The sequence below is a fragment of the Gossypium raimondii genome, chromosome 13, assembly GCF_025698545.1.
Source record: "Gossypium raimondii isolate GPD5lz chromosome 13, ASM2569854v1, whole genome shotgun sequence".
NCBI classification, from domain to species: Eukaryota; Viridiplantae; Streptophyta; class Magnoliopsida; order Malvales; family Malvaceae; genus Gossypium; species Gossypium raimondii.
The window spans coordinates 33,816,681-33,839,152 of record NC_068577.1 but is presented as its reverse complement, the minus strand read 5'-3'; the positions used below and the strand labels follow the sequence as shown (position 1 = coordinate 33,839,152).

The 22,472-nt window shown below is 35.6% G+C and overlaps 2 protein-coding genes across 6 annotated transcripts; one reads left to right on the top strand and one right to left on the bottom strand.

Annotated features, from left to right (window-relative positions):
* Window positions 1-3,880: 3,880 nt before the first annotated feature.
* On the top strand, window positions 3,881-8,388 carry LOC105782675 (serine/arginine-rich splicing factor SR30). 5 transcript variants are annotated; one of them, XR_008192522.1, is made up of 15 exons: window positions 3,886-4,246; window positions 4,532-4,597; window positions 4,685-4,759; window positions 4,845-4,947; window positions 5,031-5,077; window positions 5,318-5,375; window positions 5,598-5,647; window positions 5,773-5,829; window positions 5,914-6,035; window positions 6,120-6,218; window positions 6,726-6,843; window positions 7,297-7,390; window positions 7,853-7,886; window positions 7,981-8,043; window positions 8,126-8,388. XR_008192522.1 is itself a non-coding variant. In XM_012607570.2 (14 exons), the coding sequence occupies exons 2-14, from the start codon at window positions 4,163-4,165 to the stop codon at window positions 8,138-8,140; spliced, it is 873 nt and encodes a 290-aa protein (XP_012463024.1). In that variant the 5' UTR covers window positions 3,881-4,043; window positions 4,157-4,162; the 3' UTR covers window positions 8,141-8,388. The 5 variants fall into 5 exon arrangements, 2 of the variants coding, with proteins under 2 accessions (XP_012463024.1, XP_052482003.1); XM_012607570.2 differs by lacking the exons at window positions 6,726-6,843; window positions 7,297-7,390 and having other exon boundaries at window positions 3,881-4,043; window positions 4,157-4,246; XM_052626043.1 differs by lacking the exons at window positions 6,726-6,843; window positions 7,297-7,390 and having other exon boundaries at window positions 3,885-4,043; window positions 4,140-4,246.
* A 227-nt stretch (window positions 8,389-8,615) lies between these two features.
* Window positions 8,616-12,341, bottom strand: LOC105782674 (E3 ubiquitin-protein ligase RFI2). Its single transcript, XM_012607569.2, has 6 exons — window positions 11,849-12,341; window positions 11,076-11,245; window positions 10,650-10,708; window positions 10,082-10,107; window positions 9,604-9,979; window positions 8,616-9,286 (listed from the first exon to the last, which is right to left on the bottom strand). Exons 1-6 carry the CDS (start codon window positions 12,042-12,044, stop codon window positions 8,803-8,805), a joined length of 1,311 nt encoding a protein of 436 aa, XP_012463023.1. The 5' UTR covers window positions 12,045-12,341; the 3' UTR covers window positions 8,616-8,802.
* Between the last annotated feature and the right edge of the window lie 10,131 nt (window positions 12,342-22,472).

Below are 22,472 nucleotides of genomic sequence, written 5' to 3'. Positions count from 1 at the left end.
TTTTTCATCTAGTTGGCCTAATGCATTTGCTGAAAGTCCTACTCAGCAGGTTAGTCTACCTTCGTCTGGTATATCCCCACCTCAAGCTTATGTTGCAACACCTGACACAGTTGGTGATAATTCCTGGTACCCGGACTCTGGTGCCACACATCATCTTACAAACTCTGTTGCATCACTCAGTGACAATGCAACCTATAAAGGACCAGGTAAAGTGTATGTGGGGAATGGTTCAGCTCTTCATGTTTTGTCTACTGGACAGTCATCCCTGCTCACTCGTTCTCTCCCTTTATACATGCGATCTTTGCTATTTGTACCGGGCATTACTAAAAATCTATTTTCTGTGTCCAAATTTATGAAAGATAATCACGTGATGTTTAAATTTCTTCCTACTTAGTCCCAGGTCCGTGATTTAAACACTAGAGAGGTGCTTCTTCGAGGATCAGTTGATCATGGCTTGTATAAAATACACCTCAACAATTCTGTCAAAGATGACTTGGCCTCTAAACAAGCTCAATGCCTTACAACCAGTTCAGTGCTTCCATTCAGTGTTTGGCAATCTAGATTAGGACACCCTTGTCGAGCCATACTTACAAGGGCTCTTCATCATTGTAATATACACTTTGATGACAATAATAAAACTAATGAATGTGTTGCCTGTCATATGGGAAAAGAGCATAAGCTTCCACTTCCAAAATCAGTCACTGACTATACTTCTCCACTATAGTTGGTTATTGCTGATGTTTGGGGACCAGGACCAATTGTATCTAATGGTTTTCGCTACTATGTTGCATTTACTGATGCTTTCACACATTACACATGGGTGTATTTTTTGAAGAAGAAATCTGATGTTTTTAGTGTGTTTCTACAATTTCACAAACAGGCTGAAAGAGTTCTAGGCTGCAAACTTAAAGCCTTGCAAACTGATGGGGGAGGGGAGTTTCAGGTGCTGAAGAGTTATCTCAATCATCAAGGGATATTACATCGACTCACCTGCCCTTACACGTCTGCGCAAAATGGTCTGGTTGAGCGCAAGCATAGGCAGACAGTTGAAGCAGGTTTGTCCATGCTTGCTCATGCATCCATGCCTTTGACCTTTTGGAATGAAGCATTCTATAGTGCTGTGTACTTGATCAATCGTCTTCCTTCCTCAGCCTTAGGTAACATTTCTCCATATGAAAAATTGTTTCACACACAACCCGACTACACGTTTCTCAGAACCTTTGGCTACTTATGTTTTCCTAATCTTAGACCATTCCACAAAATAAAGTTGCAGTTTCGGTCAACCCCTTGTGTATTCTTAGGTTACTCTCCTTCACACAAAGGATACAAGTGTCAAGACACAACTGGTAGTGTCTACATTTCCCGAAGTGTCACTTTTCATGAGTCCACATTTCCATATAAAAGTAACCCTGTCTCAGCAGTCTCCTCTGTCTCTACAGCCCCATCCAGTTCTAAACTTCTTGTCCTGTCCTCAACTCAACGTCCATATGTTATCTCATCAACTACTACTCCTTCTAATACTACACCTCCATCACTTCCTCATGAGCTATCTCTACCTGCTTCATCTATGTCACATAGATCCCCTACACCTGAACAACTACAGTTTTCCCTACCTGCTTCACCTATTGTGTCTGCTACACGCAATACCCATACCATCATTACCAGAAGTAAAACAGGAATTTTTAAGCCAAAGGTCTTTCTGAGCACCTCGTCTCCCTCACCCAGTGATGTGCCTAGTGACATTCATGATGCAATGAAGTCTGCATGTTGTTAGGCCACAGTTCATACTGAGTTGCAGGCCTTAATTCGCAACAACACATGGGTCATTTGTCCCTTACCAGAAAATCGACAGGCTGTTGGGTGCAAGTGGCTATTTAAGGTCAAAACAAAGGCAGATGGGTCTCTTGACAGGTATAAAGCTCGCTTGGTAGCGAAAGAATTCTCCCAGCATGCAGGACTTGATTTTCATGCTACCTTCAGTCCAGTTGTTCGTGCTTCGACCATTCGGACAATACTTGCACTTGTTGTTATGCAGGGGTGGTCGTTAAGAAAGGTTGATATCAATAACGCCTTTCTTAATGGCGAGTTGACTGAAGAAATATACATGGAGCAACCTCCTGGCTTTGAGGTATCAGATGGTACTGGGCAGAAGCTTGTATGCAAGCTGAATAAGGCGCTCTATGGCATTCTCTAGGCTCCTTGCTCTTGGTTTCAAACTCTTAAGCAATATCTGGTGTCTCACCTTGGTTTTCAAGTGTCCAAAGCAGATTCTTCACTGTTCATTCGGGTGTCAGCAGGAACTTACCTACTGCTCATGGTTTATGTAGACGATATTGTGCTCACTGGCAGCTCCGATCATGACATAGGTGAGGTAGTTCGCCAGCTTCACAATAAGTTTGCACTCAAGGATATGGGAGATCTCAGTGTCTTCTTAGGAGTTGATGTGAAACGGACAACTCAAGGGCTGATGCTTAGTTTGAAGAAGTATATCATGGAATTACTTCACAAAACTGGTATGCTTGGGGCAGCATCTACACCCACACCTATGGTGAGTACGCCCAAGTTAGCTGCTTCAAACAACAGTTCTCCATTCTCTGACATTCACTTGTATCGATACGTTGTAGGTATGCTTCAATATGTATGCATTACACGACCTGATCTTTGATTTTGTATCAATAAGCTCAGTCATTTTATGACTTCTCCAAGTGATACTCATTGGAGAGCTGTCAAACGTGTGTTGTGGTATTTGGCTGGCACATTGGATTATGGACTGTAATTTTCAAAGGGTTCATCAGACCTGGTGTGTTATTCAGATGCAGACTGGGCCTTATTGGTTGACGATCATCGCTTTACGTCTGGTTATGTTGTGTACATAGGGCCAAATCCGGTTGCTTGGTGTTCAAAGAAGCAGTCAGTAGTGTCACGATCCTCTGCTGAAGCGGAATATCGCAGCCTAGCCAACTGTGTGTCTAAATTGTTGTGGATCAAACAATTGCTGGATGAAGTAGGCATATCAGTGCTCAAAACACTAGTCATTTGGTGCGATAATTCTTCTGCAGTGTCAGTGGTAGAAAATCCCACACATCATGCCAGGATGAAGCATGTTAAGATTGATCATCACTTTGTGCGTGAGAAAATTCTTGATGGTTTGCTTCAAGTTAATTTTGTTCCATCTAATCAGCAGGTTGCTGATGGTCTCACAAAACCCATTACACCGAAGAACTTTGCATGGTTTCGACGTGCTCTACTTGTTGTTTCTTTCGATGAACTTGGTATTCAAAAGTCAAACAAACCAGGGGAATGTTAGAGTAGTTAATAAAGTTGTTAGTGGTTATTAAAACTGTTATTCATTTTGTTAACAGTTAAGCAGGTAGTTAGCATACGTTGGTGTATAAAGACATGAGAAGTCAGTGTACAAAGATCAAGTTGTTCATAATGAAATAATTCTGAGTCATTCTTCTCTATAGCTTAACAGTCACTCCATTAGCAGCCTATCTTGATCCTTGCATTCCTTGATGTATTCCTTGAATAAACAATCTTTCTCCAGACCACAACTGCTGCTCATAAAAACCTTAGGCAATAAATAAATATGTCGATAACTCAAAAGCTTCCATGAAGCAACCATCCATTTTCTTGAAGATATCCTTATTTCTAAACTTCCGAGAATATTGTCTACAAACTTTTTACTTCTTCAAATTTGATATAAGCCACTAAAAAATCTAATACAAAAGTGATTTTAGAAGAAAATGATCCATTTTAATACATTAATTAAACTTACAAACCAAATTTCCGTAGCAAAATAACCACAACAGGCTCAAAAACACGTCTGACACTTTCAGGAAGGAGGGGGTAAAACCGTAAAGCAGCTTCAACTGGAAATTTCAAAAAAGAAAGAAAACAGACACGAACACGTGACAAGCCTCTTTAATTTTCATCGTTTCAAAGCCACCCACGAAGCCCTTCTTCTCTAACCTTCCAGAATTATCTATCATCTAAATCCCCTACAACCCAACCTTCCCTCTTCTCCAGCCCCCTTTTTATAGGTATCCCCTGTTCTTCCAATTTTCTTCGAAATTTTCCTATGTCTTGGATGAACCTGTTTATCACTGAAACCGCCATTTTTTTGTTACTTGGTTAAGATTGGGTATTGTTTCAGGGAAAAATGGGCCGCTCAAGCCGCACGCTCTATGTGGGCAATCTGCCTGGGGATACTCGTATGAGAGAAGTTGAAGATTTATTTTACAAGGTTTTCGTTTCCCTTGTTATTCTTAAATCATCATCTATGTTCATTCTTGCAGTATTTTACTAAATAGTTTCAAAAGTTACTCTACTGTGACCTATTTTTAAAGTTTTAACTTTGGGTAGTGGAGATATGGCATAACTAGCTGTGTGAAGAAAAAAAGAAAAAAGAGGGAGAAATAATTTTGTTGGATTAATCAATTTTGGGTTTCCAAATTACTGTTTAACGCATTGCTTTATCTTGTTTTGGAGGTTTGCCGCTTGCTTAGTATTTTGTGTTTTTATATTGCAGTATGGACCCATTGTTGATATTGACTTGAAGATCCCACCAAGGCCCCCTGGTTATGCATTTGTTGAGGTGAGTTTTAATATTTTGTGATTTGAGGCAAAGAATAATAGGAAATCAGTTTTTAGGTTTCAGTAATCTAACAATTGCATATTGCAGTTTGAGGATCCTCGTGATGCTGAAGATGCAATTCGTGGTCGAGATGGTTATAACTTTGATGGGAATCGTCTAAGGGTTTGTAGCTAATCTTGTTTAGTTCATATATATTAGTTTAAAGCTTTCTACCTGCCTGACAATGGTTATGATTCTTTATTTTTAGGTTGAACTTGCTCATGGTGGGCGAAGACCTTCATCTGTGGATCGTTATAGTAGTTACAGTGGTAGCAGTAGCCGTGGGCCTTCCAGGCGCTCTGACTATCGTGGTATGTATAGTTTTCCAGATCATCTTTGTAGTTTGGCAAACTGTTTCTGTGTTCAGTTAACCTCATAATCCCTTTATATGCAGTTTTGGTGACTGGTTTACCTTCTTCTGCTTCATGGCAAGACCTAAAGGTGAGTGTTATAGCTATTGCTTGTTCTTTACTACTCAATTCCTTTTCTGTGCTTGTAATTTTTCCTTGATTGTTGCCTTTTCGCATGGCTTTGATCTACATATGTGTGTGTATATGGAAAACGATGATAAAATACTAATTATTAAATTAGTTGAAGTTGTAACATGGTCTATGCATCAAGGTTTTTGAAATGCATAAAAGTGTGTTTTCCGTTTTAAATGATTTTTTGTTTTATGACCAGGATCACATGCGAAAAGCTGGGGATGTCTGTTTCTCTCAAGTGTTTCGTGATCGTGGAGGTTAGAATCCTTGTCATGCTCCTTAACGCATAAGGACTTCATTCCATAACTATAGGATGAAATCGCTTAGATTCCTCTGGGATTTATGTATTGCTTATCAACATGATGCATTGCAAGTTTGCTCCTGCACATGATTTGCTTCTTGTTTACATTTATTTGACAGTTATCTTGAGGAAAAAATTATTTGACTTTTATATTAATGTTATTGCGTTTTCTTTACAGGCATGACAGGGATTGTAGATTACACGAACTATGATGATATGAAATATGCTGTAAGCCACTGTTCTTTAACCTTGTGGACTTTCTAAGTTTTAACTTGTTTACATGGAGTTGGTATTTGTGTATACTTTAACTTAAACGGCTATACTTCCTCTAATTAACTATCTTGACTTGGCAGATAAGGAAGCTTGATGACTCTGAGTTTCGAAATGCATTTAGCCGGGCTTACATACGGGTATGTTTAGATGCATTTTAAGTCTTAGATCTATGCTTCTGCGACATTACTTGATGGTGTATCTAACTGTCTATTTTTTTTTAGGTGAAGGAGTATGATTCAAGATATGATTCTAGGCGCAGCTACTCTAGAAGTCCTAGTCGTAGCCCATATAGTCGAAGCCCTAGTCGCAGTTATAGTTATAGGAGCAGGAGCAGGAGCAGGAGGTGAGTCTCCCTTCATGAAAATATCTGCTAGAATATTTACATTTCATCCCATTGAAGTTACCCTTAATTTAACCTATTCTACAGCAAGTCTCCAAGGGCCAAATACTTACGTCGGTCTCTATCTGTATCAAGGTCCGTCTCACCTCGTTCCCGTTCAGTGTCACCTGCCCGCTCCTATTCAAGGTATGGCATAAGTTTAATTTTTTACGTCTTCCTTTTTATGTTGTTGATGCTTTTATTTTACCGCAAGTCTCCATTTGTAGACTTTATAAGTGAACTTGGTGACATTTTCGTTTTCAATATTCTCATTTTGTATAAACTTAATACCCAAGTCTTTCTGTTCTTCTAGAAGCGAAATAACATCCGTGGTGGGATTTAATGCTGCTGCTCATTTCTTTTTCTGTCTTTTTTACCTCGATTAAAATACTTGATTGATATTGTGTTCCTTTTATTGAAGAGTCTTGACATGCATTTTTCATGGTCTTTGTGTGATGTGAAACCTTTTACCGTTTACTTGGTAGTTTGGTTGGATGTCAGCTTTTGGCTTGGCAAAAAAAGGTGTGAACTTTAGTTATATTTTAGAGATAGAAGTGCTTAACACTGTTCTACTAGTTTTTACAAGTATCACACTGTTTGTCAAGCTCTAGCTGAAGCAAAAGTTTCCTTACAAGTACCTAAGTGTGTTTGTAGAATGGTTCTGGATGGTTGCTCCCTCATCAGATTTTGTGGTGCTGCTTTTAAAATCATTTAAGTGTCCTAAAGGGGTGATTCAGCTTCCTATTGTAATCCATTCCTTGGTTTTTTTATGGTGAGCCACAGTTTCAGACTAGTCCATTTGTAATATTTTCTTGTCTACTCTTTTTTCATTTATTTTTCACGTAGTTTCCCAAATTCCACCTTTCTTTGTTTAATCAAATATTTGGATCTTCTTCTATCAAAATAATTGGATTATGGAGTCTTATATTTTTTAATCACATTCTTCTCGGTATCAACTTGTGCCTTGGAATTTTAGACACCCATAAAAAAAACAGAGTTCTTCAAACTATTTTTGTTTAATGCGAGACCAAAGTAATTAATTTTCCACAGTATAGAACTTACGTTGTACTATTTTGTAATACGAACCCTTATTCTTTACCAGCCTGCAAATTACAGTAAAAAATACATTTTTTTTCCAAACTGGAGAGGGTAATACAGTAAAAGGCTTACTTGGTTCGCCAGTTATCATACCTTTTTCATAAGGGTTCCCTTGTTTCCTTGCTAGATCTCGCTCTTTGCGGCAATCCGGGGATTGGATGTTAGGAACTTGATGGGATGTGGTGCTCAAATGCCTGCAACTCATTTATTTTTTGGTTGAGGTAAATTTATTGTTGTTGTAGAGCACCTCCGGGAAAACCATTAAAGGTCTAAAATTTCTGATATGTGATGTATGGAGCGCAAAGAGAGCTAAACTGGATCAGCATGTTAGGATGAGTAGCGATTGTAAAGGGGATGACTATGATTTAAGTGCTTTTACTTTTGCCACTCAATGCTTGACCATCAGGGTCTCTACTGTGCCACTCTTTGAATTTGAGGATATGCGTATCTGTGCCCCTATTCATTGTGGTTTGATCTTTAGCTATCATAATAAGCTTGTAAAGGAAAAGATATTTTACTGAACAGTGAGATCATTAAAGTAATAATTCTCCTTCCGCTGGTTGCTCTGGTTAAGATGGGTGATATATTCGTAATATGGAAGTGATGATGAGGCCTTGGGACCAAAAAAAGGTAGTAGAGGAATTTCTGGATATTGAAATCATTGTTTGTGGAACTTTTTGCAGATCTCGATCGAAATCAAGATCAATCACTCCATCTGTAAGTTGATTCTTACTTGTCTTTTGTTTTGCGAGGGAGCATTTGCAATAGTTTATCTTGTGTTGAAATCTTTATGCTTTGCTTGGATACACAGCCTTGCCCACGAAAACGCAGTCCAAGTAGGAGCCGAAGTGTAACTCGTTCTCATTCACCATCTGTATGTTACTTGCCTTTCGGTTTCTCTTAATAATTCTCATCGCTCTTGCTTGGTTGTGATGAGCTTGTGTGTGGTTTGACAGGAGAAATCTGAATGATGAGATGGAGATGGAGATTACAAAGACTAGCTCTTGAGCATAAGAGTAGTAGTTTAATATTTGGATGCCAACTATGATGACATTAAACTAGGAACCACTTCTTTGTTGTTATAACATAATGGTTGGGACCCATTCTCTGGATCCACCAATTTTACAGCCTCTAATTCCAATATTGTAAAAATTACGGATTTTATTTTAGATATTTTCATTTATATTTTATGGAATACATTAAACTTAAATTATGAATATATCCATCTAAATTTAACATTCATTAGAAATTTTAGCTTTCTGATTTAACTCAGCAAGCTGTTTGTTTGTACTTTTGGTTTGGCTTGGAAAACTAGTTTATTTTGGAACTCAATGGTAAAATAACTTACACCCATTCAAAGCTTAAATTCCATCTTTTCCATCAAACGTTATTCTTTTTTCTTTTAATTATTTTATATCCTCAAAGCCAAAGGAAGTAGAGACCGAGTGAAGCACACCGCCAAGGCTATCATAAAGATCGTTTTCGGGCCACTTTTAACACAGTTTTTCAGCCAGCCAGGATCCACAGGTTTGAGCATTCTTTCATCTGTCTCTCAAGCGTACATAACATTATGGTTTCATTCATAGTAGATATAGTTTGCCTCACCCAGGAGGGGGAATAAAGGAGTAAAACACTATGAACTTTGTGAAGGTGGCCTCTCAGATCCAAGCCTCTGGCGGAAACTGCATCCGGGATCTGAACCACTGGTGGCAGCCTCATGGAATGCACCCCAACCTGGATCTCTCTCAACCTGGCTTAGTGAAAATGATGATAAATGGCCTCTTTCCCAAGCATGGAACTGAGATGACATAGGGTTTTCGGGCTCTTGAAAGTTCCGGCCACCTGAAGTACCTGATGGAATGAAATAGAAGCCACCCATATGGTCAGATGAAGAGGCCACTGGTCCAACATGACCATGTCCATGACCATGACTTCTATGGCTGCCCAGCCTTCGGGAGCCAGAAACAATGGGTGTCCGTAATGCTGGCAAGGTGCTAGGGTGGTGGTGTTGATAGTATGCCTGGAGAGCTTGAACTCTATCACGAGCCCGGGCATTGCTACCAGGGTAAGGAGGGATAAATGAGGAAGCAACTGCACTTGCTGTTCTAGTACCAGAACTGTGGAAATGCAGCATTTGAAATTATCAGCAGAGAAATAACAAAACCATTCTGTTTGATGTCTATACCGTAGAAAATGTAACCCTCTAACTAAATGTTTCTATATTTTGGAATGATATTTTTGTCTAACAAACGAAGAAACATTCCAAAAAATCAAGCTCTATGTTTTCTCAATGTCTTATTTAAGCCTTTTTGGGAGTTCCCGTGAGGACTGTGAGGAAAGAGAACATGATGGATTTTGCATCTTCCATAAAAGAATAAACGAAAAGCAGTGAAAACTCAATCAAATGAAAAAATTCCATTACTTTGGGCTATACCTGTGGCTAGCAACAAATGGATGCATAAAAGTTCCCAGACTTGGCATGTTCCTGGCAGACCTTTGACTGACAGGTGGAATTGAAGGTTGACTGGAACCACCAATTCGACGGTTAGATGTAGAGAATGGAGGGGAATGGTGCTCCCAACCTTGATAATGGAGATTCATTGCAGGAAAAGCGTAAGATGGAGGTATCTCACTAGGCACAGATGGACCATTCCAGTGACCGTTGAAGCTAGAACTATCTGAAACACTTCCACTGGAATTTGAGGAAGAGGGATGAATCGTTGGCCCAAAGTAAGCTATATATTGGCATGGATGAGTAGCAGAAGAAGAATGTTCAGCAAAGATAGCATGTTGTCCAAGTAACTCATGATCTGCATTCCAATATAACTCATATCAGCATATTAGGCCAGACACCTTCACTGATAAAACCCACAATAACAAGCATTACTTAACAAAACAAGGAAATATCTTACATGTTGTAGACGAAAACTCTCCCTGCCTGAAAAATAACAGAAGAAAATGACACATTAAGAAAAGATAACAGTTGGAACTTGACCACGGCAAGCAAAACTAAGCAAACAAAAATGTAATGATGTGTAAAGAAATGAAAGGAGAATTGTACATGCGCCCATAGCACTAACATATTTAGGTTTGGGCATTTATTCATATAAATCTTACCAAAGAGGGCGCCATTTCATTGTTACTGTTCCAGCTGTTAAAATTAGGTCCATTTGTCTCGGACTCACTTAAATTCCAGAGCCTTGTTACCGCAAATAATAAGCAGAGGATGAACCTTTTCTCAACTTCTAAATCAGTTTCTAACTAAGAAGATGCCAACTCTCTCCCAAAATTTCCACCAAACTCTCTCTCTCTCTCTCTCTCTCTCTCTCTTTATAGCAAAGATTAACCCTTAAAAAACAAAAAGCACAAGGTGGCAAACATTTGATGTGAAGAACAGACAACTGATCATCACTTCTCAGCATAGAAATTGAAGCAGAAAACTACTCCGATTCAACCTTTAATATATGAGAAAATGCTTACTCGAATGATGAAGGAAGTTGTGCTAAGCTTCCAAATGGACACCAATGAACTCCAAATGACTACAAAGAAAGAGCCAAAATAAGTAAGCAGCAAATGGATTTCAACTCAACTCATCTGTCAGCCTAAAGTGTACACAAATAAAGAAAGCAAACAACAAACACTAACATGGAGACATGATTGTATAGGTTTGCAAAGAACTTTGGGCAGAAATTATTGTACTTAAAACATACCTAGATGATGAAGATTAGTTTAAATCAGTGAAAGAACTTTGGTTTATTAACTAAGAGTTCAAAAAAACACATATCACTCAATAAATCAATAAAAAGGATGGTGGAACCGTAAGTAAGGCAATAAAAAGTCATTTAGGTATGGCATGAAGCCAGAAATTATATGAAAAGAATTTGCATAGCAATGTTGCTCCATTACCATTTCAGAGAAACTTAGATCATAAATGTCGTCATCATGTGTCAAATCATCCACACTAAATTCTGGGTTTGAACGGCAACCATTGGCATAAAGCCATTGACCTTTTTCAATTTTTCTACAGTTAGGGCATTGCATTGCACCCTTTATATTGAATGCTGAACCAATGCAATCTGAAAATAATGATTAAAAAACATATAAATATAAATTAGAACCTTAAAAAAGGATTTTAAACAATTATTTTCTTACACAGTCTGCCAAAAACAACAAATGTAACATACAGAATACTCTAAAATCCTTCAAATTCGACTAGTGTCCATCAAATTACCCCCCTCAGGCTGTTGTTCATCAAAATATATCGATAAAATCAGTGAAACTAAAGACATAAATTTTTTTCTTCTAACTTGATACCCTTCGACACTAATAATCTGGGGAAACTGATTGCAATACAACACTCACTCTGATCATCCAATCAGCCAAAGCAATAGACCCACAAAAATGAACAATTTATTGGAACATCTAAAATCCATTAGATTGCGTCTCATTCAACTAGTTATGGTTTTTCTATGAAGCTAAACTATCATATCCAGCTAAAAGAATAGCAAAAATTGAAAAATTAAAAAGAAAAAGTTCAAAATTTCTCATATACATGATCAATTAAAGGCGTCCGTGAAATTAACTGAGCAAAATTGAGCCCAGATCTTCAATCCCTTTTTTTTTTTAGGAAAATATTTCTTGACAAAATCAGCTGCAAAATCTTGAGAATTTTGACTCACCCAAATGAAATTGATGACCACATTGAAGATTAGCCCACGATCGATCTCCATTATCAGTAACCGTTTCGAGGCAAATCGAGCATGAAACAGAGCCGAAAGACTTCCCTCCATTTCTGCAATCAACATTACCGCCACCATCACCTCCGTCACCGTCTTCCACCACTACATCATCCACACTATTGCTTCTTAATCCCATAATTAAAACAGTTAATAAAGTTAAAATTAATCCACCCCCGGGATCTCAAAACCTAAATTCCCTAAAATTAAGCAAAAAGAAAGGTAAAATCATCCCCTCTTCCTCCTCCTCCACCTCCGATTCCAACCAGATAAAATTACTAAAAAGCAAAAAGAAGAAAAAGGACTCGTCGTCTTAAATTCCTTTATTGATTGACCATAGAAGAACAGAATTTAGATTTTCTTTTTTTGGAAGGCTTACGAGAAAAATGAGAAATTAAGTTGATCTCTTATTTTTCTTTTTAAATGTCCTTCTATTTCAATTTTTTCTCTTATTGTACAACGTTTTCGTTTTCCTTCTTTTATTTTTAGAAATTTTTATTTAAAACATGTTAGAAAAGAAACGTTATTTCCTAAAAATAATTTTTAAGGTTAAACTACTTAATTGGTCATCTAATTTTTAGGGTGTTTTCATTTTGGTCACTCAAAAATATATTTACAATTCCATCACTACCGTTAGAGAAGACTTTCATTTTAGTTACTCAAATGTTAAATTCTTGATCACAGTGGAGGTACACGTCAAATCATTTTCACATTAAAAGAAATTATTTTTTAAATATTGATCTAGATAAAAAAATTTAAAAGATTAAAGCAAAAAGCTATAGAAACTAAGATGATGTGTAAAAATTATCAAATTGTTATTTATACCATTACCGAAAATTTTAATTTCTTTTAATATTAAAATTTAAATTTCAAAACATCAAAATCAAATAAATAAATTGTGATAGTTTGTTATTTTAATATTGAAATAATTAATTTAATCTCCTAACATTTAAAATTTTATTAAGAAATCAACTTAAATAAGTCATATTTAATAATTGTCTATGAAACTTAAATTTCTTTTGATTATATGATCTTGAATCTTCAATGCTAAGCCAAAAGCAAAAAATCCTGCAATTAATTAAATTAATTGTTTGTTCTTCATTTAGGTAAATAATTGATGAAAAAAATATGTGTTTTGTTTGGCTTAGAAGATAAAATTATTTAATTGAAAAGGTTTTTTTTTTTTTTTTGCTTTTAGCTTAGCATAAACTATTTAAAATAATATAATCTAAAGAAATTTGGTTTTATATGCAATTATTAAAGATGAGTTATTTAAGTTGATTTCATTAAGGATAATTTAAAAACATAAAATACAAATTTAAATTTCAAAAGGAGATTAAACTAATTATTTTAATTAATTTTAATATCATAGTAACAAATCTGTTGACATTATCAAGAGATTAAAATTTTCAAACGATTTATTTAATTGATTTTGATATTTTAAATACCAATGTTCGTCTAACCACTAAGCATAACCTTCGTGTCGATCATCGAACACCTCCAAAAAAATACTAGTCGTGGCCAGCCCAAACAAGCACCACACAAGTCACCCAAGAATGTCAACATGCACAATTCAACTCCTATCAACAGTACTACCAATATCCTCCACCTTAGTACTATAACCATTACCCCTAAAGCCATACTAGTGCCCCCCAACTCGATTAGAACTATCAAAATCCTTAATCAAGGTCTCAACTGTTTCATTTTAAATTATGGCACTTGAGATATTATATCTAATTTAGTGGTTAAATTAACAATTTTAATAACGAAAGAACCTTATTGATAGAACATTTATAGTTTAGAAATGTAATTATATTTTTTTAAAGTTTAAGGACTAATTTAGAATGAGGTCATAATTTGGATATATATAGTGCAATTAACTCTTGTAATTATATATATGGGTTTTTTTTTTGCTCAAGAGACATGAGTAGTTTATCCCGAAGTGAGAAGCCATTAGAAAGTAGATAATATTTTAAGGTGTGTAAATTTTCAAAATAAAAAATACATAACTATCTTGATTTTATTATTATTAGTTAAACTAGCTTTATTTGATAATATGTTTTGATATAATAAATTAAAATGTTTTTGAATAAAAGTTAAAGTTGAACAAAATTGACAAAATGATAAAATCAAGGTTAAATTGTTTCAATTGAGTTAAGCATTTTCAACCAAGTTAAAATTGTTTTAAAACAAGTCAGTAAGTATCAATAGTTTTAAAAATATCGATCCTCATTCTAAAATCGATATCAAATCGACATCTTGTTTTCAAGCAATTCAGCTAAGTATCGATCCAGCATCGATACTTTTCATATGGTATAGATAAAAGCTCATTGGTGTCAATATCTTTAGCTACAATGGTCACTAAACTTTGCATTAAATGTAAAAATTATCGATACCTTGTTAGCAAGTATCGATACTTGTTGTTGCAGGTGAATTTAATGATCTGGTATTTTCATCCCCAACGGCTCTATTAACTTCCACGACAACCCCAACGGTTGGAAGCAAATTAGAGGGTATAAATACCATCTTCCAAAAGTCCTACAATGTAACAACCCATTTTCAGTGGAGTCGGAAACAATGGTTTCGGGACCACAATTTTGACACTGATTTCGTATTTTATTGTTATTTATTTTATACGAGTCAAATATAGTTTATATTGAATTTTGATTTGATAAATTTTTGCTAGTTGAATAAATAGTTAAGATCAAAATAAGTTGCTTTTAAAGTCAAGTGGTTGTAGAAAATGAGGTATCGAGACTTCGTTTCTATAATCTAAGCCCATAAAATATTTATGAAGTTGTTATTTTGGTATGTGAATGTTCGATTCAGAATTTTAATGTTTGATTAGTTAATTAAGGAAAAGGATTAAATCGTAAAAATCGTAAAACTTAATCACTATTGAAATTTATTAAATAAATGGTTTAATTAGTAAAATGGGATGACTTATATGGTATTTATACCATAATAAATTTATGTGGATGGTTAAAGGTTAATAATTAGTTTCTTGTGATGATATTATTAAGGGTAAAATAGTAATTAGATTACTAAAACATAAACAAAATAAAAATAAAACAAGTTATTCTTCCTTAGATTTTTTCCACCAAAATTATAGTGAGAGAAAACCATTAAAGAGCTTTAAGGTTTGGCTATCACAAAATTCATGCATGTAAGTGGTTTTTCTATACATTTCTTATAAATTTTATATTTTTGAGATCATTATAGCTTAATCTAGTTAACTCAAGGACTATTTCGTAAAACTGTTAAAGGCTTTGAAACTTGCCATTGATGAATTCTAGGTGTTCTTGAGATTAAATGATGAATTTGTAATCTTGATTGTTAAATAGGAATTTTGATAGTTTTAAACCTATGGACTAATATGAAATTTTGTAAAAATCTAGCATATTAAATTGAAATTTTCGAATGTTTAAAGGCTATATAGGGGTGCTGATTTGTTCAGTTTTGAATATTAGGGGTTAAATGTGAAATTTTAAATAGTTTCGATTTTAGGGACTGAATCGTATAAAATGTAAAAGTTTAGGGTAAAAGTATAAAATATTGTTACAGGGTCAAAAATGTAAATTTAAATATTTTATGATATTGTATTGGTTAATTGAATAAAATTATTACATATAGATCAAGAAATGGATCAGTTGGTTGATAAGCGCGAGAAATGAAAAGTCATCGAGTAGTCGTCGTGTGTTGATAGCTACCATATTTTTGTAAGTTCATAGTGTATTAATAAATATATTTTTGTACTTGTTACTTGCTGTAAAATCTTAAAAATTTTGAGATTGTAAATGTTTTGCATTAAGAACTATGAATGGTATGATTTCTAAATTAATGTAAATTATTACAGAATATGGAATTACTTATGTGGAAGTGCCTCTGATTTGTTAATGTAATGAATTCATTTAAATGTTTACTTGAATGTAGTAAACAATTAGGATACGATTGGCATGCCAATAGGGTTAGAACACGTGCTTGTACGGGATTGTACTTCTGTGCCTCTATTAGCATTTCGATGCTCTCTGGTGTGTTTTGGGAAACTCGAGTATCCAAGTCATGTTACTATAGTTCATCGGGCTATAAAAATATGTCCTAATGTTAAAATGATGATGCATAATCATTTGAATATTTGTATCAAGAATGATCATGTAAATATGTTTCATTATGGTATTAATGTGATGAAAAGTAGATATATATACACATATATGAATTGGCTTGGATTGAATCATTATGGAACGTGAAGCATATGATTAATCATTTTCAATACTAATTCTATATATTCTCGTAAATGATTGTCGTTTAATTAATCTAAGTTATTTAGTTTTCAAATTGTTTAATTGAGGTAAGTGATTTGAATTTCATCTATGGACTTACTAAACTACTTAAGCTTACTCTGTTTTTATTTTTTTATTTTTTTGTAGTTAACATTTTGTGAAACTGGTTGGACGGATTAACTTTGAAGGTTACACTATTTAGCTTTTGTTTCGATAGTATGTTAATTCATTATTTCGATTTTATGGCATGTGTATTGGGTTTTGAAGTTGTTGAACTTAAAGTTCTTGTTGAATTTGCAAGCTTGGTTAAAGTTGTTATAAAATGTTAAGTTTATGTTTTATATTAACCTTGTGATGAATGTGGAGTAGCTAGTTGAAATGTCATATTGACCTTATTTTGTGAGATGACGATTTATACAATTTGAATGGTAAGCATGAGTTGGTTTTTTTTATGTATTGAAATGGTAGTTAGTTTTGGTGTTTTATTTGGTGAATAAATGTGGAAATGGTCATTTTGGTTTTGGTATCTTATGGTTTTTAGGTTGACTATGTTTGCCTTTGGAAAGTAGGTATAAATGTATGATTTTGGCATATATTATTTGAGTCATAGTTGATGACTGAATGAGCTTAACATGTTAATTGATGCGGAAATCCCGGATCTAGACACAAGAGAAACACAAATTAGAAATAAAAACAAGAATAAATAAAATTAGTTAAATAATAATAATAAAAGGGATAGATTTGCCCTATAGAACCCTTGGTTAACTTGTACCCAAAAACGCCAATGATTGAGCGGCTCCCTACGAAACCCCTAGAAGAAGAACCTCTAGAAACATCGATGAACGGGAAAGAAATTTGAATATTTGTAACTCCGAAATACCCTCGAAAGTAACAAACTCCAAACTAAATAGCAGGAGAAGAATCACTCTACTCTCAAAAATTTGCCTCACACAAATTTAGAAGAAAACAAATACTCTCTTTTTTTTATATCCTCCCCAATGTGTAGAAAGCAAGCCTATTTATAGGCAAATTACAAGACTAATTGAATCCTAATAAAACTCTTTCAAGAGTAATTGAATCCTAATAAAACTCTTTAAAATTATCTAAGAAAATAAAATAAATAATAATCTAACCAATAAAATTATTTAACTCATAAGTGATGTGTCCCAACCAATGAGAATTAAGTAAATAATAATAATAATAAGATACTTAAAAGATTAATCCACCAATTTATGGGCTTTTACTATTCCAAGATTGGTCCAGTGAATTGCATTCCCGTATTTGTCAACGTCAACATGATGACTTAAATTTGTAGCAACAAAGTCTTGGACAAAAGCATTCATCTTTGATTTTAATTGTCGTGCCTTGCTTCGAGTGATTGGACCACAAGGAAAAACAACCCCTTGAGTGTCACCTCTTTGGCTCGTTTCATTCTCCCCCTCTTCAAGAAGATTCGTCCTCAAATCTGAACCTACATCAAATTCAAAAGGAGAAAGATCAGAAACATTGAAAGTAGCACTAACACTATACTCACCAGGAAGATCGATGCGATAAGCATTGTCATTTATTTTCTGGAGTACTTGGAATGGTCCATCTCCTCGTGCATCAAGTTTATTCTTTCTCTTAGAAGGAAATTGTTCCTTCCTCATATGCACCCATACCCAATCTCCAGGTTCAAACAAGACTTGCTTTCGCCCTTTTTTAGCTCGATGTGCATTGGACTCATTCTTTTTCTCAATGGCTTTACGAGCCTTCTCATGGATCTCTTTCACTAAATCAGCTTTCCTTTCACCATCTAAATTAGCAATCTCATTCAAAGGTAAAGGAAGCAAATCTAAAACAGTAAGTGGATTAAAGCCATATACAATCTCAAAAGGAGAAACCTATTATGGCTCTAAGCAAATATCCCAAAACTCAATTTACCACCTCGGTTTGACCATCAGTTTGAGGGTGGCATGTAGTAGAGTAAAGTAGTTTAGTACCTAACTTACCCCATAACACCTTCCAAAAGTGACTAAGAAATTTTGCATCTCTATCGGAAACGATAGTTCTCGGGATTCCATGTAATCTCACAACTTCACGGAAAAATAGATCGACAACATGGGTTGCATCATCAGTCTTATGGCATGGAATGAAATGAGCCATTTTAGAAAATCGATCCACAACCACAAAGATGCTATCTCATCCACGCTTTGTCCTTGGTAAACCTATTACAAAATCCATTGAAATGTCAGTCCAAGGTGAACTAGGAAGAGGAAGAGGAGTATATAGACCATGAGGCATCACAGTGGATTTAGCTTGTTTACAAGTAATGCAAGTAGAACAAATTTTCTCAACAAGTTTTCACATGTTAGGCTAACAAAAATGCTCATGTAAAACATCATAAGTCTTAGTGACTCCAAAATGACCCATAAGACCACCACTATGAGCCTCTCGAACCAACAATTCTCGCATTGAACACTTTGGTAAGCATAGTCTATTATTTCGAAAAAGATAGCCATCATGCTTATAAAATTTGTGAAATGCACAATGTTCACATGCGTCATAAATGCTTGCAAAATCAGAATCAGTGGCATGTAAATCTTTGAGATACTCAAAACCTAATAACTTAGTATGCAAAGCACTAAGTAAAGTGTACCTCCTTGATAGAGCATCAGCCACAATATTATCTTTACCTTTCTTATACCTTATAACATAAAGAAAAGATTCAATGAATTCAACCCACCTCGCATGTCACTTGTTCAACTTACCTTGTCCTTTTAAGTGCTTAAGTGATTCATGGTCAGTGTGAATCACAAACTCCTTTGGTAAAAGGTAATGTTGTCAAACTTCTAGTGCCCTTACCAAGGCATACAACTCTTTATCATAGGTCGAATAGTTCAAATGTGCTCCACCAAGTTTCTCACTAAAGTAGGCTAGTGGTTTACTATCTTGCATGAGGACGGCACCTATACCTACACCAGAAGCATCACATTCAATCTCAAAGGTCTTTTCAAAATTAGGTAAAACAAGAATAGGAGCATTACACAATTTATCTTTAAGTTCATTAAATGCTAATTCTTGCTTATCTGTCCAATGAAAAGATACATTTTTTAATAAGTGCAGTCAAAGGCAAAGCAATTGTGGAAAAGTTACGAACAAACCTGCGGTAGAAACCGGCTAACCCAAGGAAAGACCTTACCTCAGAAACAGTTTTAGGGATAGGCCATTCTTTAATTGCCTTTACCTTCTCCTCATCCATGTGGATTCCTGTAGAACTTATCACAAAACCCCAAAAAACAAGCTTATCCATACAAAAGGTGCATTTTCAAGATTAGCAAAGAGTTGTTCATGCCTTAACACATCCAATACTAATTTAACATGCCCAACATGATCATTCAAAGTTTTGCTATAAATCAGTATGTCATCAAAATACACAACGACAAATTTTCCTAAAAAAGGTCTAAGTATGTGGTTCATTAATCTCATGAATGTGCTAGGAGCATTAGTTAAGCCAAATGGCATGACTAACCACTCATACAGGCCATACTTAGTCTTAAAAGCAGTTTTCCATTCATCACCTTGTTTCATTCTTATTTGATGGTAACCACTTTTTAAGTCAATTTTAGAGAAAATGCGTGCACCATTAAGCTCATCCAACATATCATCTAATCGAGGAATTGGATATCGATACTTTACCGTAATCTTGTTGACAGCACGACAATCAACACACATTCTTCAAGAACCATCTTTTTTTGGGACGAGAAGTACAGGGACCGCACAAGGGCTTAGACTCTCACGAATCAACCCTTTCTCTAAGAGATCTTCAACTTGCCTTTGCAACTCCTTAGTTTCTTCAAGATTGCTTCGATAGACTGGTCTATTCGGAATACTCGAACCAGGTACAAAGTCAATTTGATGTTCAATCCCTCGTAAAGGAGGTAATCCCTTAGGCATTTCAGAAGGAAATAATCCTCAAAATCCTGCAAAAGATCAACAAAACAACTAGGCAAATGTGTATTAGGGTTAGTCAAAACAAAGTTTTCTCTAAACCTAATAATTACAAATGTTTGTTTTGTACAAAGAGCAAATTTGATATCTCGAAACCTAGCGAATAAACTCACTCTCTCATCTCGTGACTTGTGTGTGCAATCACTTACCAATGTTGGGCCTTTAAGTTGGCTTTTAACACTAAGTGCCTCTTTACTCTCAGCATTTTTTAATGATTTTACCTCACTTCCCTTACCCATGTCACTAGCAAGTTTGAGTTGATCATTGTAGACTTCTTGAGGAGGAAGTGGAGCCAAAGTAAACTTCTTTCCGAGGAACACAAAGGTATATTGGTTAAGGAAACCATCATGATTTACTCGTCGATCAAACTGCCATGGCCGTCCAAGTAATATGTGCCCAGCTTGCATTGGAACAACATCACACAAAACTTTATCAGAGTATCTACCAATGGAAAATGAAACTAAGCATTGTTTAGATACTTTTACCTCCCCACTATCATTCAGCCATTGCAAGCGGTATGGCCTTGGATGCTTCACACAAGGTAGGCCAAGTTTCTCAACAAGGGAAGAACTCACGGCATTGGTGCAACTTCCACTATCGATGATCAATGAACTAGGTTGTCCACCAATCAAACATCTCGTGTGGAAAATGTTATCTCTTTGTTCGAGCCCTTCCTCTTTAAACTGGACATTTAAAGGCCTTCGAGCAACAAGTGCTTTCTCACCATACTCCAAGTATTCTTCATACTCATCATGAGTATGCACATCATCAGCATCTTCCAAAGGAGGCATCTCATCTTCGTTATCAAACTCAAAATCAACCTCGCCATCTTCTCGAATCACCAATGACTTTTTATTAGGGCATTCTCGAGCATAGTGACCCCTTCCTTGGCATTTGAAACAAGTAATATCTTTTGGCTGCTTAATGGCACTAGGAGAAGTAGAAGAAGAAGATGGAGCTCGATTAGTAGAAGTAGAACCTTTAAATGAATTAGGCATACCTCTATTTTTGGAGTAAGTTCTAGGCTCATTTGGTTTGAACCGTGCATCTCTCCCATTCCATAATCTATCATCTTGTTTTTGCCAATTTCCTCTCCAAGTAGGATTAGAAACTGAACTAGCACCCCTCGTTGTCCCTTTCTTCCGTAATTGCTTTTCAATGGTGAGTGCGGTTTGAAGCATCTCTTCAACATCCATGTAGTGTTGTAACTCTACTCGATTTGCAATCTCAGGCTTTAAGTCGGCAAAGAATCTAGCCATAGTCACCTCAGCCTCTTCAACAAGATTGGCTCTAATCTGAATAGTCTCCATCTCTTTGTTGTAGTCATCCACAGATCTATCTCCTTGAACAAGATGTTGGAGTCTTTGATGGAGTTCTCGATAATAGTATGGTGGAACAAACCGTTTTCGCAAGATGCGCTTCATTTCAACCCAAGTAGTAACAGGTTGCTCTCTATAAAGAATCCAGCTTTTACATAATTGATTCCACCATGTTAGTGCATAATCAATGAACTCAATGACGACAGTATGTTACCTTTTTCTCATCGAGTAGTTGTAACAAGCAAAGACGCTTCCATCTTTTCCTCCCAATCAAGGTAAGCATCGGATCATTCTTCCCGAGAAAGAAAGAAATTTTGGTTTGGGGTGTCATTGTTTCGCTCCAACCTTTCTCTAGGTACATACTTGGACTCAAAGTCATCATCAAAACATGGTCCTCCTTCGTTTAAAAGTTCGATCGCGAATTTGATCGGCTTATAAAGGCTTCGTTCAACTTCTTGTAATTATCGGCAATGTATCTCTCTTGAGTTGTAAGTTTTGCATCAAGATACTCTCTTTGCTCTTGTAACATCTGGGTCATGCGATGTTCGAATTGAGTTTTCAACTTTTTCATCTCTTTTTGTAACAACTCGACCAAAGGATCGTTCTCTCTTTTTTGCTCATCCTCTTCATTTTTACTAGTTTGGGATCTAGTGATCGGCATGGTATCTGTGAACAAATCACACAAACAGGAACAAGAAAGAAAAAATAATAATAACCTCACTCGTTAGCTCTCAAAAGAATAACTCTCTGAATGATTTAAAACTTGTAAATATGTTTGGAGAGGGTTACTAATAAAGATCAAATAACGGAGGTGCAAACTTCAAAAAAACAATGAAGATCCTAATTGCTTTAAGAGGCCAATAAACTTGACGAGGCAATTTGTAATGGAGGCTACACGGATGAAGGAATTGTGCGTGCCTTTAATATCTGCTAACACAAGAAGAAACAAAGTGTTAGAAAGCGTAAGAGAAACAAAAA